At 42.7% G+C, this 17,934-nt stretch overlaps 2 protein-coding genes across 2 annotated transcripts in view; both read left to right on the top strand.

The window, feature by feature from the left end:
* The first annotated feature begins 383 nt into the window (after nt 1-383).
* On the top strand, nt 384-14,379 carry INTS2 (integrator complex subunit 2). Its single transcript, XM_057378796.1, has 24 exons — nt 384-755; nt 1,244-1,382; nt 2,024-2,126; nt 2,304-2,417; nt 2,731-2,861; nt 2,946-3,119; nt 3,584-3,810; nt 4,348-4,473; nt 5,020-5,091; nt 5,182-5,296; nt 5,929-5,997; nt 6,090-6,224; nt 6,632-6,808; nt 7,031-7,139; nt 7,864-7,968; nt 8,408-8,572; nt 8,729-8,930; nt 9,436-9,561; nt 9,885-10,074; nt 11,038-11,295; nt 12,283-12,390; nt 12,775-12,880; nt 13,048-13,224; nt 13,463-14,379. The coding sequence occupies exons 1-24, from the start codon at nt 463-465 to the stop codon at nt 13,630-13,632; spliced, it is 3,591 nt and encodes a 1,196-aa protein (XP_057234779.1). The 5' UTR covers nt 384-462; the 3' UTR covers nt 13,633-14,379.
* An 894-nt stretch (nt 14,380-15,273) lies between these two features.
* Nucleotides 15,274-17,934, top strand: part of BRIP1 (BRCA1 interacting helicase 1) — a 49,355-nt gene continuing 46,694 nt past the window's right edge. Inside the window, exons 1-4 of the mRNA XM_057378795.1 lie at nt 15,274-15,357; nt 16,411-16,539; nt 17,127-17,238; nt 17,663-17,857. Coding sequence (XP_057234778.1) covers nt 16,447-16,539; nt 17,127-17,238; nt 17,663-17,857 — 400 coding nt within the window. The 5' untranslated portion in view covers nt 15,274-15,357; nt 16,411-16,446. The remainder of the gene's footprint in view (nt 15,358-16,410; nt 16,540-17,126; nt 17,239-17,662; nt 17,858-17,934) is intronic.

The raw sequence follows: 17,934 nt of genomic DNA on the forward strand, positions 1-17,934 counted from the left end.
GCTCTCACACCCCTCTGGCACGGCTGCATTTGGGGGAGCCTCGCCCAGCCGCCGCCACGTGCCCTCGGCCGAGCCGCCATGGTATTTATCGTGACAAAACACAGAAACAAAAAGCGATTTAAGGAACAAACACTATTGCTGCCGAATGCCATAAACACTGAGTTGTACAAATTGTGATCGAAGAAATGAAGAAAAAAAAAAAAAGTTTATACTTTTTAAAAAAAAAAAAAAATTCAAATGGAATAAATTATTCATGAAGCCTTGATTGTGATGTGGGTTTATTGAGGGGGCGGGGAGGGCGGTGCTCCCTCAGCCTCTCCCGCCTCTCAGCTTTTCCCGCCTCGCCCTTTCCGCCCTCAGCTTGCCCCGCCCCTCGCGCCGTGACGTCACTTCCCGCTTCGCCCGGTAGTGGCGGCGGCGGCGGGTGGGCGCGGGGGCCGTGAGGGAGCGGCTGTCGCCGCCATGGCCGAGTGCTCGGCGCTGCAGTTCGTCAGCCCYTACGCCTTCGAGGCCATGCAGAAGGTGGACGTGGTGCGCTTGGCGGCGCTGAGCGACCCCGAGCTGCGGCTGCTGCTGCCGTGCCTCGTGCGCATGGCGCTGTGCGCGCCCGCCGACCAGAGCCAGAGCTGGGCGCAGGACAAGAAGCTGATCCTGCGGCTGCTCTCGGGGGTCGAGGCGGTCAACTCCATCGTGGCGCTGCTGTCCGTGGATTTCCACGCGCTGGAGCAGGACGCCAGCAAGGAACAGCAGCTCCGGTAAGGCAGCGAACGGGGATGTGTGGCGGAAGCGCTGTGTGGCTTTTCCAGCTGTTGCAGTTGTTGCAGCTGTTCAACCCGGCCATTCGTGACCTCGATAATCTCCTGGGAAAGCCTCTAGAGAAAGGTTTAATTGCGTGTCGTGGGGATCCGTTCCCCCGCCGTGCTCAGCGGAGGCTGTGGGATGCGCTGGGGTGGCTGCCCCGGCATGGAACGGGCTGGGACGGCAGGGCTGGGATGGCTCTGTGGGGTGAAGGGACAGGCCAGGGGAATGCGCTTTCCTGACTGTTTGTGCTGCTGGGGAGTGGAAACATTTGACATTTTGATAATCTACTGTATTAGCCTCCTTGTACTGCAGTAACAGCAGTCTTTACAGGTCTTCGGCAGGATAGAGGAGATCCCCTAGAGAGCTGCTGCTTCCTTTAACCGCAAGCATTTCTGTCTTTGCAGAAACGTTTAATAATTGTTTGTTTTGAATTGTTTGGCAGGCACAAGCTGGGAGGTGGCAGTGGAGAAAGCATCTTGGTGTCCCAGCTGCAGCACGGGCTGACGCTGGAGTTTGAGCACAGTGACTCTCCTCGGCGGCTCCGGCTGGTGCTGAGCGAGTTACTGGCCATCATGAACAAGGTAAACGTCTCCATACCCGGATGCTTGTGAGTTTTAGGTTGTGAAAAATGCATCTGAGACATTGGTTCTGTTTCTGATGTGCTGGAGGTGTGAGCATTGTTCTCCAGTCCTTAGCTTCAAGACTCAAAGTCTTAGCCTGATTAAACTCCTTGTGACTTCCTAAGAGAGGTATTTCTTCTCAGAACAAACCAGGGCAGTTTTTCCTAATGTTACACAGACTCTGTAATATGCTGTATTCAAATATATTTTGATTTAATGATCTGTTATTGCAAAAATCATATTTGGAAAAGAAATTATGACTTTTTTCCATCCCTTTGTTTACTCCTATTGCAGTGTGGTATAAACCACCATATTTCTCTTTCCCCACACACTTGTTCATCCCAGCATTTTATTTTCTTTGTATGATCTTAAAATAATCTGTCACTCTTTTTCTTTCTTCTGAAAGGAAGCAATGATACCATCTGTGTTGAGATATTTCCAGTGGTAAATATTTTTTAATTTGCAAACCTTTCTTGCTTATTCTGAGTTGATAGCTCTACGTGTTTGGCAGTTTTTACTCTATTAAATATGGTAAATTTAAAGCAAATTTAGACAAATAGTTTCATAAAACCTGTTCAGTGATGATAAATACTTTCTTGCAGGTGTCAGAATCAAATGGTGAGTTTTTTCTCAAATCTTCTGAGCTCTTCGAGAGTCCTGTTTACCTGGAGGAGGCAGCAGATGTTCTGTGCATTTTGCAAGCAGGTGTGTTCTGTGTTTTTGGTGTTTTCGTGTTTTCTGACCTCCCACAAATATAACAAAACAGCTTTGGGAGCTGTTGTGACATATATAAGGTTAATCTAAGGTGTGCAACTATTGGAAACAGAGTTTTTTTGTTTGCCAGTGAAACATTGTGACTTTTAACACCCTTTTTCTATCCAGAGCTGCCCTCACTGTTGCCAATAGTGGATGTGGCCGAAGCTCTATTGCATGTTAAAAATGGGGCCTGGTTCCTTTGTCTTCTTGTGGCCAATGTCCCTGACAGCTTCAATGAGGGTGAGTTACAGCTTCTTTTTCCCAGATTTTGAAATGTTTTCTAGCAGTAGAGTTAATTYTGGGCCAAACCACAAATTACACAGATTTGAGCTGCTGAGTGCTGCCCTCTGATCACGTTGATGCCCATTGACTGTAGGCCAGGCTCACCGTGTGTGTCACAGCTTTTCATCTGTAGGTCACTGTCACAAAGGCTGAGGGGCTGAGAACCCTCTCTATCCTTGCTATCAGTTGCACCTTGCATTGAGACATATTTTGGGGTGTAATTTGTGTTAAGGAAGGGGCAGATTCCTCATGGTTTCTGTTGGCTCTTTAGTCTGCAGGGGTCTGATTAAGAACGGCGAGCGGCAGGACGAGGAAAGCGTCGGGGGCCGGCGCAGAACGGAAGCTCTTCGTCACCTGTGCAAAATGAACCCTTCCCAAGCCCTGAGGGTCCGAGGCATGGTGGTGAGTTTGTCATGAGAATTGTGATTAAAACCTTCTTAAAGCTTTAAAAGCACAAAGATGACTGAGCCTGAGCGTTTTATCTAGGTGGAGGAATGTCACCTGCCGGGCCTTGGTGTGGCTTTGACTTTGGATCACACCAAGAATGAATCCTCAGAGGATGGAGTGAGTGACCTGGTGTGTTTTGTGAGTGGTTTGCTGCTTGGAACAAATGCAAAGGTTCGAACCTGGTTTGGAACTTTCATCCGAAATGGCCAACAGGTAGGAAATTCTTGGGATATTGTGCTTTTAAAGAAATAATTGCAGCTTGCTGTAACTCTTCTGGTGTCTGAAYGCACATAAATCCTGTTGCATATCTTGGAGGAACCTTTACAAGGCAACCACTTATGGCACCTTCGGGTCCATAAGTAAAGTTCGTGAAGGCAGCAGCTATTTGGTTGTTCCCCTGAGAGGTTTTTAGGCATGGAAACGAGGGAATTTTATGTTTGTAATATTTACCTGATAAATGTGTTCATCCTCAGTGTTCACAGCAGGAAGATGCGTCTTGACTTGCTAAGCTGAGTTAGTTAAAGTTTGGATTTTGGTGGAAGAAGCTGTTCTAATATGGTCACATGTTACCTGTTGCCCTGGTGCCTTCCCTTCTTTTCCCTTCCTGTGGAAATTAGTGGGTCATACATTGATGGGCTGAATTTGACATTGTTCTTATCTCTTGACCTCTTCCACAGAGAAAAAAAGATAACATCAGCTCTGTGCTGTGGCAGATGAGGAGGCAGCTGCTGCTGGAGCTCATGGGGATCCTGCCCACGGTGCGCAGCACCCACATTGTTGAGGAGGCCGATGCTGACACGGAGCCCAACGTGTCCGTGTACTCGGGGCTCAAGGAGGAGCACGTGGTGAAAGCCAGCGCCTTGCTGCGCCTCTACTGCGCTCTCATGGGCATTGCTGGCCTCAAGTAAGGAACCTTTTCATGCTCTGGGCTCTTGTTCATGGCTCTATTTCAGCAGAGGGTGAGGGCTTTGGGTACTTCCATCTTCATGCCACCGTGTCCTCAAAACTTGTTGCAGAACTCACCAATTTCAGTACTAACAGAGGCTCTGTTGCTGCAAAATCACTTCTGCAGACTTGTTGAAARAAGTCTAAACCCCGATGGATGGAGCAGTGTGTAGAGTTATCAGYTACTTTCTCTTTAGCAGCATACATTTCATGGATTTTGAGCTTCTGTTGTTTTGCTTTCACTTTTAGAGAGTGCCAATGTAGCATCTTAATGCATTGTTGGTTTTAATTGAAGTAATTTGTACTAATAGGCAAGATAACCTGGGGAAGTTTCTTCTCCATTATTGTCTCTTAATAGAGATTTTTATGCCTTGAAGTTCAGAGAGAATTACCAACTTGAATAACAGAGAAAATTCAGTCTTTAACCATTGTGATGAGACTGGAAATGTATTCCCTGTTAAATGCCCAGCTTTGTTTTGTTTTCTGTCCTGCTCAGGCCCACTGATGAAGAAGCTGAGCAGCTCCTGCAGCTGATGACGAGCCGCCCTCCCGCCACCCCGGCCGGTGTCCGCTTTGTGTCACTGTCCTTCTGCATGCTCCTGGCCTTCTCCACTCTGGTCAGGTACTTCAGTGCAGGAGGAGCTTGGCAAGATCTGTTTTGGCATCATTGAGGCCATGCCCTCCCCAGAGCTGCACAGTTTTTCTCCCCTAATTCTTTATAAAATCTCTGTATGTTGATGGAAGGGATTTGTCTCACTGAGTGGATATTTCACTCTGTTTTTTCCTTCTTGTACCAAATTTTGATAGGGCAGCATTGGCATGAGCTTAGTTTAAATAGTTTTTCGGAGACTGAATTAGGCCTGACTAGTTCACTTTTCCATGGCATGAGTTCATGGCTGAAATCCTTCAAGTCCCTGTTCAAAAGAGAAGCAATGCAGATAATTAAGGRGTGTAACTTTCTGCTGGGTGCATTCCAAAAAGGAAGTTGCCTGACAGTCAGACTGACCTTTGTGCCTGATATCACTGCTTATCAGCAGTTGGCTGCTAAAGTGAAAGTGAGAAAAGGTCTGCTCGTGTAAGATTCCTCAATATTGGCTTTTCTTTGAGTGATAGGGAAACCAGCATTGGTTTCTGGGAAAAGGATCTATTATGGATTTTCTTTGTGCAGCACGCCAGAACAGGAGCAACTCATGGTGATGTGGCTCAGCTGGATGATAAAGGAAGAAGCCTACTTTGAAAGGTGAGAGCAGTCTGGATTTGTTTTAATGATTCCAGTGATCTCACATTTATGTCCTGCTGGAAACTGAATCTTGCTCTTTGTTATCACCAGCATTTCTGGAGTGTCTGCATCCTTTGGGGAGATGCTCCTCTTGGTAGCCATGTATTTCCACAGCAACCAGCTCAGTGCCATCATTGATTTGGTCTGTTCCACTTTGGGAATGAAGGTAAATCCTAAATTATTTCTGTTATTTGACTGTTAAAATTGACTTTTCGCTGTGTTTTGATACTTTGATATTTACTTTTGATAATAAAAAAAACCCTTTGATTTTGCTAATATACCTAAAGTAAATATTACCTGGAGAATGAATAATAATTCCTCTGGTAGAACATTAAAATATGCATGGCCCTTGTTACAGAGGAATATTATGATAAAAGTATCTTCAAAAAGGGCTGCCTCATTGAAATAATTATTTCCAGCTAATGAACTTTTTTAGAAGACTAATTGAAGTAGTTTCCAAATTGAGCTGCAAAGTTTTTATTTTAAATAGTTAAAAGAAATATCTTTGTATGTAAAAATTAATTTCAGTAAATTACCCAAGAAGAGTATTGTGAAACAGTGTCTCACCAGATGTAAAAGCTGGGTGAGGAGTTTTTAGGATGAGGAAGATGTGGCATGATGAACTTGTGACATTTGAAAATATTTCTGTTTGACATTTGGAATAATGTGTTTTCCTGGTATCCCAGTCAAGACAAGTTTTAAAAGGCAAAAAGTTAACAGTTTATAAAATAAATTTGTAGTCCTTAATTATAAGAAAGACAGAACTTGCAATTCGAAGTACTTTCTTCTTAATTTCAGATTGTTATTAAGCCCAGCTCGCTCAGCAGAATGAAGACAATCTTCACACAGGAGATTTTCACTGAACAGGTATTTTCAACATAGGGATTTTTTTCCTTTTTCCCCTTTTCTTTCTCCTTGGGATATTCCCCAGAAATAAAGAGATTGTACCTTCCCTTTAGGTGGTTACAGCCCACGCTGTCCGTGTGCCTGTTACAGGCAATCTCAGTGCCAACATCACTGGGTTTTTACCCATTCACTGCATTTACCAGCTTTTGAAGAGTCGTTCCTTCACCAAGCACAAAGTATCCATTAAGGTATGACCTTTGCTTTATTTCTTTTCTTAATTCTGAATACCAATGGGGTTTTGCAGACTGGTTAAATTGTAGGAGCAGAATTCTTGATGAATTTTGTACCTTACCACCATGTAATTTAAGAAGGAGCTGTGTATTAAATGAGGGTGTTCTGTAATCCAGAGACCACCACTTAGTGAAGTTAAAAATCATAAGTCTCTCTCCCTCATCTGTGCTTAATAAAATCATAGAATGATTTTCCAGCCAGGACAAGTTTTATTTGTGAATCAGCGTCYAGGATTCAGAGTTTAGAAGTGATACTACACTTTCCAAAGTCAAAACCTCATTTATTAAAAGGAGTTGTAGTTGCAGGCAACGCAAATTTCCCCCCAGCCTGGCAGCTGCTCACATCAGGGGATTTTCTCTTGCAGGACTGGATCTATCGGCAGCTCTGTGAAACCACCACCCCGCTGCACCCTCAGCTGCTTCCCCTTATCGATGTCTACATTAACTCCATCCTTACTCCTGCATCTAAATCCAACCCCGAGGCCACCAATCAGCCTGTGACAGAGCAGGAGATACTGAATGTTTTCCAAGGACTCTCTGGGGTAATGGACTTGTTTGGATTTTTCCTGTGTTTTATGTGATTGTGGTTCAGAATTTTGTATTAGTGTCTTTACTGCCTGTAAACTCCCTCCTGCTGCAGTGACAGTCATGGTTTGAAGTGAATCTTGTTACTCAGATATTCATCATATTTGTAGGTAAATCCAAATTTTTCTTGCCAAGAATCAGGAATGCAGCATGACCTTTGTGTGTGGTTTTATGTGCAGGGAGAAAATACTCGGCCCACGCAGCGCTTCAGCATCACCACACAACTGCTCGTCCTCTACTACGTCCTGTCCTATGAAGAGGCACTTCTGGCCAACACAAAGATTCTAGGTAAATGTGAGGGCATCAGATTAACTGAAAATTAGGTGCCAAGAGAGGAAAAATTAATGCTGTTGTCAGATTGAAGCACAGCATAAAATGTTTTGGTGTTTGTAATCAATAAAACATTGCTGCTGTAGAGATTCAGCAGATGAAGTTTATGGCGAAACTCTGTAGTTGAATAATTTGTTTTACAGAATAAGAGGTCCAAGCTGGCCAGAGTTACAAGAAATGTTTATGAGCATCTAATATATACAGCAACAATTAACAAAGACTTCATAATTAACTGAGATCTTAATTTATTCATGTTTCATCAAACTTGAACATCCTTTTTTTGAGTTGGCAATTTTGTAGTTGGTAATTCTGAATGATCAATTTTTACCTTTGAAATGGAGACTAAATCAGTTCTAAAAGACTGYTGTGTATTTTATTGATGGAATTAAATTTCAGTGAAAACTGGGTGTTCATATCTGGTAGGTGGTTTTACCAGCCCTTTTTAGGGTACAAAACTTCCACCATTCATCAGRGTTGTTTGCTTCATTCTAATCAAGGAAGCCTGAAATACCRTAAAATCAATTTGATKTTTWWAAAAAAATMAAAAAATAATTYGATTTTTTTCTCTATTTTACRTGGATAATATAGAGACAAGTGCTTTACATTTTCCTTATTGATCCATTTAGGGAAATAGTTGGTTTTTAGCTGTAACTGTGTGGTTTCTTGCCTTGTTCCCTTGTAGCTGCAATGCAGAGAAAACCCAAGTCCTACTCTTCAGCACTGATGGATCAGATTCCAATCAAGTACCTCATCCGGCAGGCACAGGGGCTGCAGCAGGAACTGGGAGGTAAAAATGCTGTGAAGGTCTAAAGTGCACAAAAAGGAAAGCTGAGCATTTCCAGCTGGGTGGCTCTCACTTCTGTTGTGGTTTTAATTCCTTTTTCTTGCTTTTAAAATCTATCAGGAGTAGCTGCTGAGATTGCTTGAAGCGTAACAGTGAGGAAGGCAATTCCTTTTAGAGTAGGTCTTACCTCACTAGGGCAGGTTTTAGGGTAGGAATTACCGGAGAATGTTGAATATCCCAGGCTGAATTTAAGAATTCTTTTCCAAAGGGTGACTTTTCCTCTCTGTTCGAGTTAAAATAACAGATTATGAACATTCACCCTACTGAGCTGCTTGGTAGTGGTTCGGTTCAGGTCAGTGGTTGACATGACAGGCACAGATGTGTTCAGGTGACAGATGGAGCTGCTCACATCTGAGTTGTGAATGTCCCTGATGTCCCCAAGGCTTGCACTCTGCCCTGCTGAGGCTCCTGGCCACCAACTATCCCCATCTGTGCATCGTGGACGACTGGATCTGCGAGGAGCAGATCACCGGCACCGACGCCCTGCTCAGGAGGATGCTCCTCACCAACATGGCCAAGAACCACTCTCCCAAACAGCTCCAGGAAGGTAAATCATTCCAAGTAAATCCTCTCCAAATGGGTTGGAGTATAGTGGATTTGGAAGGGTGATTATACTGCATTTGTATAGCCAAAATGTTCTGCTGCCGAGGCAGTAAAATTATCAAAAGTCCAATTTTACCAAGRTCCTGTTTCTGTTTCACAGCCTTTTCCCTGCTGCCTGGAAATCACACCCAGCTGATGCAGATCCTGGAACATCTGACCCTTCTCTCAGCTGGAGAATTGATCCCTTATGCTGAAGTATTGACCTCAAACATGAATCTYCTGCTGGATGCTGGAGTGCCACGGGGGATTCTGCAGGCTGTCAATAAACTCTGGATGGTTCTGAACACTGTCATGCCCAGAAGGTATCAAGGCTCAAAATATCTGTTCTGTATCTCTTACAAAAATAACGACAGGATGCTTTTATCTGGGAGATTGGAGGCTGTGCCTGGATAGAATGTGTTGGAGCTGCATTTCTTTCTAGTTTGTTGCAATTTTGAATATTTGCATTTAAAAGGAAGGAAGATGGTAGTTGTTCTCAGGGGAAAGGAAGTCACCAGTTGGTTTCAAATTCAGGATCATGGTTTTGTAGTGTCCATTTTTTGTGATGAATTGCTGATGAAACAGGAACTCACTTTAGTAAGAAAATGCTTTTTTATCAAGTGGATGCTCTACTGTAGTGAAAACAATTTGATTGCTGTAATCCCAGGGAGTGTAAGTTCACTGTACCTTGGTTAAATTCAAGGGCTGAAAATGGGGGGTTTTCTGCTTCATAGGCCAAAAGAAAATGTCTCAGGTACCAAATGCTTAGGGAACCCCTTTTCTTACATGAATTTCTTATTAAAAACCATAAAAATACTCTCATTTTAGGTTGTGGGTGATGACTGTGAATGCCCTGCAGCCTTCAGTAAAAATAGTGCGACAGCAGAAATACACACAGAATGATCTGATGATTGATCCCCTGATTGTGTTGAGGTGTGACCAGAGAGTTTACAGGTGAGTGTCTCCCTCCTTGAGCTTTTTGTGTGCTGTGCTGCTGAACAGTGAATGCTAAACATAAATATGTCCAACAGACAACTTCTGAAAGCTTTCAGCTCTTTAAAACATCTTTTTCCAAACTAATCATAAAAAGTTCCATGTAAGTTCCATGTTTTGTTTTGAGGTTGTTGGCCAGAGGACTGAAGAGCTGGGCCTGCTCTTCCAGCATTTGATCCTGTCCTGTTTAGACAGTCTTCCTACAGCCTTTGGGAGTGTTTTAGTTTGATTTTTACTGCAATGTCTTTTTTGTTTTTCAATTTTCCTGTGTGTTCCCTTGTCAGGTGTCCCCCTCTGATGGATATCATTTTGCACATGTTGAATGGATATCTTCTTGCTTCAAAAGCTTACCTGAATGCTCACCTAAAGGAAACAGCAGAGCAGGACATCAGGCCRTCCCAAAATAATGCAATGGGTCCAGAAGCCCCAGAAGTTACAAGGGAAGAATTAAAAAATGCTTTGCTTGCTGCTCAGGTAAGAGGGAAGAAATGGATATTACACGAAGTGAGGAAAAGTAGTGATAAAAGAGAAATGGGCAAAGCAGGAAATTAAAAAAGGAGACCTTTTAAATTCGTTTTTTTACCAACTTCTGTTGCCATGGAAAAAAAAACTGCCTCTGTATTCAGCTGGTTAAATATTTTCTTTTTTTTCTGTTTTGTAGTCTGAGGCATTGTGCTGATTTTCTGCTTTGATAGTGGTTGTTCTGTTAGAACAGAAGAGTTCTGCTTACCAGCCCTTTTGCCTTGTTGCTTTTATGATCCAGAGGCTCTTTCTGTGCTTGGATTTGGAGCAGTAAAAGCTGAATAAATGTGACAGACCTATGTGTGATCATCTGAAAGATGTTGTTTCAGAGAAGCAGCCAGCACTGGAAAGTGGGAGGCTGAAGGATGCTTCACTTCCTTAGCTTGACATGATGGAAATTCTTGAGTAATCCTGTTTCACAGGCAGTCTCTTCATCCCTCTGGAAGAATATCACATASAGAGTTCCCATTATAATGTGATTTTTGAGTTAATAGGGAGTTCTATATTTAAATGAGCAGTGTGGTCCCYTKTGAATCCTGTGAATTACATGGYCCTGTGCATATTTTGTMTTCTCTGGATGCTTTAAGGRACCACTGGATATTTATTTTGAAGCWATATGAGATTCCACCGAATTTRCTCTTTTGCTCTKTGATTATGATAATCTATGGGATTTAACCTTTTTTTCTATGAGTCTTGATTGAGATAAAATGTTTTTTTAATGAAGTTTTTTTAATGGTCTRCAGGATTYGTGATRTTKGAGCCAAGYMATTTTCATTYTAGATTTWAAAAAATCTCTAGGTAGAAATCCTAATCACACCACAACCTTCCCCTTTCTTAAATTCTCCTTATTTTGTATGTGATGTTTAAAATTTCACTGGGATTTTTTACTGCATCTTCTGTGGCTTTTCTCCACAGGACAGTGCTGCTGTGCAGATCCTTCTGGAGATCTGTTTACCTACAGAAGAAGAGAAGGGCCAGAGCAGCAGTGCTCAGGATTTAGTGAAGGATGTCCCCRGCTCCCCRAGCCCCCCGGGKGCTGAGGAAGAGGAGAAGGAGGASGAGGAAGAGGACAGTTTGCTGTGCAACCTTCGGGAGGTGCAGTGCCTCATCTGCTGCCTGCTGCACCAGATGTACATTGCTGACCCCAACATTGTCAAACTCGTGCACTTCCAGGTCTGCTTTGTTCTGCTTTAGCTCTGCTTTGGTTTGTCAGCTTGGRAAGGAGCTGAGTGGAGCTCAGGGGCTGCTGGATGTGCCTCAGAAATGACAGTGACCCAATTTTCTCATTCCTGTCTCCCCCAGTTTGTAGTGCTCACAAATATTTCTTCCATATTTCAGTGCTTGGTCTCTWGTTGCAGTGAGAAGGGAGCACCCAAACTCTGTTCCTCATCATCAAACACCTATTTTGTTTGTGTCTCTGCCCTTTCTCAGTTTATCCATCTAGGCCAAAAAAAACCTGCCCTGACCATCTTCTAATTACTTGTTCCACATCTTTTGTGGGTTCCATTTTTCTGGCCATGTTTCTTAATGAATATTACCATTATTCAAAACTAGTTTGGATTCAAATGTAAACATCTCCTTATCTTTTTATTAGGGTGCAGTTTATCTCTTTAGAATGGAAGGAAAAAGGTTGACCCTGCCTAGGCAGCTGTGCACCTTCAAAAAAAAAAAAGAAAATGGGAAAGATTAGCAATTAAAAAAATATAAATGTGTTTTAAATGCATATTAAATTTCTCCTTGCCAGATGGCAGACTCTTTACAAGGAGTTMATTTGCCTTGACCCGGAACTGATTAAGTGATAAAAAATGTCATTAAGGGGCAGTTTGAAATGAGGAAGTTGGGGCTGATGGTGAAGTTTGGAGCATGGGAAAGACATGGAGGGAAAGGGTCACTGCAGTCTGGTCTGGGGAGTGGAGGGAGACTTTCCATGTAAATAATTCACTGAATTTTGAGGATAAAGAACTGATTCAGACCATGGGTTTGTATGCAGCCTGCCTCTTGCTGCCTTGGCATTGCAGGCCTGCTGCAAACTCTGAACAAAAGAGAATTACAAATATAYTCATTTTGGAAAAAACAACACAGATTTAATTTAAAATCTTAATTGAAGCAGAATTTTAAAAACATGCCTGTGACATGTTGACACATTTGTTAATCTCACAGGGTTATCCATGTGAACTYCTGGCACTGACAGTGGCTGGGATCCCATCCATGCACATCTGTCTGGATTTCATTCCTGAGCTCATTGCCCAGCCTGAACTTGAAAAACAGGTACTGTGCAGTCACCTGGCTGGAGAATCCCTGTGGGGAGTTAACCCTGATGAAATGTTGGCTAAGGGAAGAGAATAAAACACTGAAAAGATCCTGTTCTAACTTGCTTGTGATAATAAAGCAATATTTGTAGCATTTTTACCTTAAATTAAGGGGTTGGCTTTGTAGATAACTGAAATTTGTTGGGCTGAAGATTCCCTGTTTCTATATCGAACCAACTTTGTAGTTGCTTTTATTTAATCCTTTCTCARTATTAAGTTACTGCTGATGAGGGAACACTCAATATTAAAACTAGAATATTTAACCAGTCCTAAACAGCTTTTCCCATGGTTGTGTTGGACATTGTGTGGTGCTTTGTTGCTCATCTCCTGTTTCTCTTGTCAGATCTTTGCCATCCAGTTGCTTTCCTACCTGTGTATCCAGTATGCCCTGCCCAAATCCCTCAGCGTGGCTCGCTTGGYCATCAATGTGATGGGGACCCTGCTCACAGGTACCACCCAACACCCCCAAAACTCCCTGCTCTGGGAGCCAGGATCATTTCTCATCACTTTTATCTGAGTGCCACTGTCCTGGTGATTGCTGTTGTAAATGCACCAACAGTTCTTGATTGGATTTTATAATAATTTATTTTTACTTCTCTGTTTCCTTTGTTGGCAGTTCTGACCCAGGCCAAGCGTTACACGTTTTTCATGCCCACCCTGCCATGTTTGGTGTCCTTCTGCCAAGCTTTCCCTCCCCTCTATGAGGACATCATGTCTCTGCTGATCCAGATAGGACAAGTTTGTGCCTCTGATGTCGCTACGCAGACAAGAGACTTCGACCCCATCATCACCCGTGAGTCAAGGACATCATAAAACCCCCCAGAGGAGTCAGACATGGGGAGAGGAAACAGAAATATTGTGATTTCTCTAGAAATAACCTGAGGGGTGAAGCCTGGGGTGTGAACTAGTGCTGGCTCAGCTTTGCAATCTCATAACATCCTCGTGTTATGGCTGTAAATAATTCTCAATACTCACAATTCTCAATACTCACTTATTTAGGTTCCCTTCGSTTTTTCTGCTTTCATTTCTAGGTCTCCAGCAGCTGAAGGAGAAGCCACACGATTTCTCAGGGCTTTGTAAAGATTCCTCCAGCAAAAGCTGTTCCAGGGACACCATGAGCCTKGACCCTGACGTTCGGCTGTGCCAGTGCGTGGAAAACACCATTATTGACATCATTAACATGAGTGTGAGTGGAGTTTAGGAAAAACTCCAGGGAAGCTGTACTGTGAATTTTTCCACTGTCTATGGTGCCTAAATTTGGAGAAAGCTGTGAAAGTGGGCTGAGGAACTGGAGCAAAAAGTCTGCATTTTTCATTCTTATGATTCAGCCACGGCTGAGAGGAAAATCCTTTCAAGGGGGTTGTGTTGCTTCCAGTGAAACCTTCTGAGGCTGATGGGATCAGTGAATAATTTCCAGGGAAACAGTGACTTTTAGGATCACTCAGTTCCTGAAGTGACACAGCAACACACCTGGAAGGGTTTTATAACACCGGAAAGTGAATATTTAATTTGTTGGACAAACAGCAAAATGATGGGTGAGAAAAATTGGAGATTGAGTTGCTTGAGCTGCTGCTCCAGAGCCTTGCAGAGCAACCTGGAAAAAAGTACTCCAAGGAATACTTGAAAAAATGGTGTCAATACCATCATACTGAGTTCTAAGAAAATATTTTACCTTTTTTTTGTTTGTGTGTCAAACCATTGGTCAAAGTTTCAGTTCATGAGATCAGGAGCTTGATTTAAAGATCAGCCACCCTTCGCTGAAAGTTTGGAGCTGGTCTAAAATTTTCTTTGAAAAAAACGTGCTGATAGTAAAAATGARCTGTATAAATGGGATTTTTAAAGAATGCGGCTCAGATGATTTAGTATTTTTTCACTTCAAAAAGATGAAAAAGACTTGAAGAAATGAGCGCAGAGATATCTTGAGTTGGCATCAGGATAAGATTTAAAAGAGAAACGGATGCTGAGGGTGACTGTACAGAGGAATGACAGGTTTCAGCCACGCCAAAGCATTTCCAAGGCCAAATCCTTCATGCTCCATCCTCGAGTATGTTTTTCTTTTGCATATAAGGATGGAATTCCCATATCCCCGTGGGTTTGTGTTCCAGGATTCCTGGCTCTAACATCCCGTATCACCATCTGCCTACCGAGTGTATTTTTGTCATCTTAATGTAAATTATGTAAATAATCTAAATGTATGTATTTTTTTTCCCCTCAGTTCCAAGTGTAATTTTATATGCTGTAGTGTATTTAAATAAAAAAACCAACAACAGTATGACTGAAATTCAAAGGGGGTTGCCTGTGTTGATTTTAAGTTTTCTGGATTCATCCCAAATTTCACCTGAGGGAGACACCTGAGGGCACAGACACCTGACAAGAGTAGGACTTGGGGCTTCTGTGTGTGGCGGTACTAAAAATCCACTGACTTTACAAAAAATATGATTCCATCCTTAAAATAAGAATGATAATTATTATAACAATAATGGTAATGATGCCAAAAAATAATACACAATACTTATAAAACATAAGGAACATAAAACCAGATAAATATAATAATAAAATAAATATAATAATTAATATAATATTATTCGTAATGATGATAAAGGCCAATTACAACAAATATTTGATTATTTCACAAAGCGCGGGGTTGCCTAGCAACGCGTGCCACCCGGAAGTTAAGAAGMCGCCCTATGATTGGCTCTCGATGCGCACACTTGAAGGCGGGAATTTCCCAGTATGCGCTTTGCTGATTGGCGGCGCGCCGGCCCTTTCCTGTCAGCTGATTGGCTGGGGCGGAGGCGGGAAGGACGCCGTGCGCGAGGGGCCGCGGTGCCGCAGGTGTGGGGCCGTGAGGGGCCGTGAGGGGCGCGGGGGAAGCAGCTGCCGGCGCTGCCGCCTCACCGAGCACAGAAAGGAAACGAGCGCCCAGGTGCTGCTGTGTGGGCTGGGCTGGGGCGGTCCCACTGCTTTCTGAGCGCCGCCTACCCGCGGAGAGGCAAAGCAGCTCTGCCCGGGTCGAGATGTCAGTGGGGAGAGCGGCCGGTGCGCTCTTGATGTGTCTGATCACACCGCGAAGGGTCTCTGCGGTGTCCCGGGGCCTCCCTCCTCCTGAGGCGCAAACTKAATTCGGAGTAGTGCTCGTTTAAACCCTCCCAGAATGGGTTGGCTAAAAGCCTTTTAAATATGGTGACCTTTCCTTTGGGAAGGAGGGGTTGGATGTAAACTCATGTCAGCGATCTCCTTTTGCTCGAATTGTTTTTTCCTGTTGAACTTGGTGATGATGCCGAATCATGCCATACATTGTTTTTTTCATGTATATGTTTATGAGGGCATRTGTCAGTGAGTTAATTTGTCCCAGGGAGTCTGCCAAAGTTACTTTCTTTCTCACTGCTTAAAACCCACTTTCTTATTTCAAAATGTAGTCCCTTAACRCCATTTATGTCTCTTCAGTATTTTTAATTCAGTAATTTCAACTTTTTAATATAAAGAAATTGTCTGTCTTGTATTATCCAGACAGAGAATATTCAAGGTAATAATCACAGAATAGTAAAGTGAATGATACCTCTTTTTACCTGACTAATTACCATATTGATTGCGAAAGAAAGATTCTGAAATATTAATTACAACTAAATATTCTGAAATACTTCTCTCCCATGGATTTGAGTTTTATCTGCAGTCTGACTAATGGAGTCTGAACTGGTGTGTGCAGTTCATCGTGTTTTTATTAAAATTGCTGCCATTACTCATTAACTGGTGGCAACTTGCTCTTGCTTGTAATGAGGACTAAGTCTGAAATGATAATGTCTGGTACAAATTCCTGTATTCCAATTCTTTTAATATCCTGAGCTGTTACCAGGTTAACAGCTTCTCCTTGTTTTTTTTTTTTTCAATGCTGTGTGTTGTTTCAGGCTTTGCCTGTTTGTAAGCGTTGAGTTTCTAACTTTGTATTTTAATTGCAGTTTTAAACTTGTTTTAATTGCAGTTTTAAACCTGAAGTAAAAGGGAGGAAAAACTCGCAATGGCTTCTGAAGGGGCAGAATATACAATTGGGGGGGTGAAGATCCTCTTCCCCTGCAAGGCTTACCCCTCCCAGCTTGCTATGATGAATGCTGTGAGTAGAATTTAAACTGGCATTTACCAGACTAAAAACTTGTGTTTTCCARTATTTGGAATTCCAAAATCTTTTATCAGCATTTAGAAAATGGGCACATTAAATTCAGGGCCTCCATGTCTTGGGAATTCCAGTTGTAGCAACTCAGTGTTCTCTGTGCTGTGCAATATCTGGACCATGATTAGGGGTTGCTGAAGTGCATTTTGGATTTGTGAGCATTTTTGCCAAGAAACAAGTTCCATGTGGTGTAAATATATGGATGTCTATCTAGGTGTACTGTAATAGTTGTATATAAACRTTCAGGTTTTTAGGAGGGGAATTATTCAGTAAAACATCTGCTATTTGATCAGAATATTTATTTATAGTAATGTCAGTAATTTTTCACTTTTTTGAGAGCTTTAAAAATTAATKATTACATTTATATTTACATTTTWWARAATARTTTTAACCAGTGRCAGGACAAAAGGGCACAGCCTTAAGCTGCGTCAGGGAAAGTTTAGGCTGGACATTAGGAACTTATTTCTAAGATTAGCTAAAGATATCTGCTTTGTTTTCTGTTGATTCCACTTCTTTTATTCTCCTCAAAGATTGTTAAAGGCTTAAATAACAGGCAGCACTGCTTGCTGGAGAGCCCTACAGGAAGTGGCAAAAGCTTGGCATTACTTTGTTCTGCATTATCATGGCAGCAATCATTGTATGGTAAGTGTCTTAGTGTCTGCATKATTTTTATTACAAAATATAAAGTAATTAATTGTTGCTGTTCATCAGCCTTTAAACGTTTGGTTTCAGTCTTTGTCTACCATTGTCCACCTTGCCTTGATGGCAGCATAAAGCAGTAATGCTAAGCTGCAGTTARWTACCAGAAGGGAATGTGGCTGTTGGAACTTTGGAAGGAAATCCTTGTGGGCTGTGTTTGTGTGGATTGAATGGGAAGAGGGAGGTGTTTTCCTTTCTGCAGGTGGTTCTGCAGTTCTTCAGAGGGTGACCATAGCTTGTTCAGAGCTATGTAGAGACACCAGGCTTGTAACTGGTATCTGAACTTGCATCTTCACTGTTGTGCACCTGGGGCTTTCTGTAGAGTCTGGAGTGGTTTTACTGACAGACAAATGACTTTGTCCTTCAGAGAAATCAGTGCCAACCTCATCGTGTGAGAAGGAGGACAGGAAGGCAGAGCCATCCCCACCATGCTGCTGCAAGTGTCACTCCCAGTCAAAGAGCAACGAGGCTGCAACGAGTAGTACTCCCAGTGCTCCTTGTTCTGCTAATAATCCTGAGACAGAAACTTCCAGAAAACCTGGAAGCCCACTGACAAACACAGGTAACTTCATACATAGGCAGCTAAAAGTCTGTTCTGGAAGTAACTTTCAAGCCAGCGTTTTTTTCCTCTCCCATAAT

This window comes from Malurus melanocephalus, unplaced genomic scaffold, assembly GCF_030028575.1.
Source record: "Malurus melanocephalus ecotype Western Australia unplaced genomic scaffold, MMel_1.1 scaffold_376, whole genome shotgun sequence".
NCBI lineage: Eukaryota > Metazoa > Chordata > Aves > Passeriformes > Maluridae > Malurus > Malurus melanocephalus.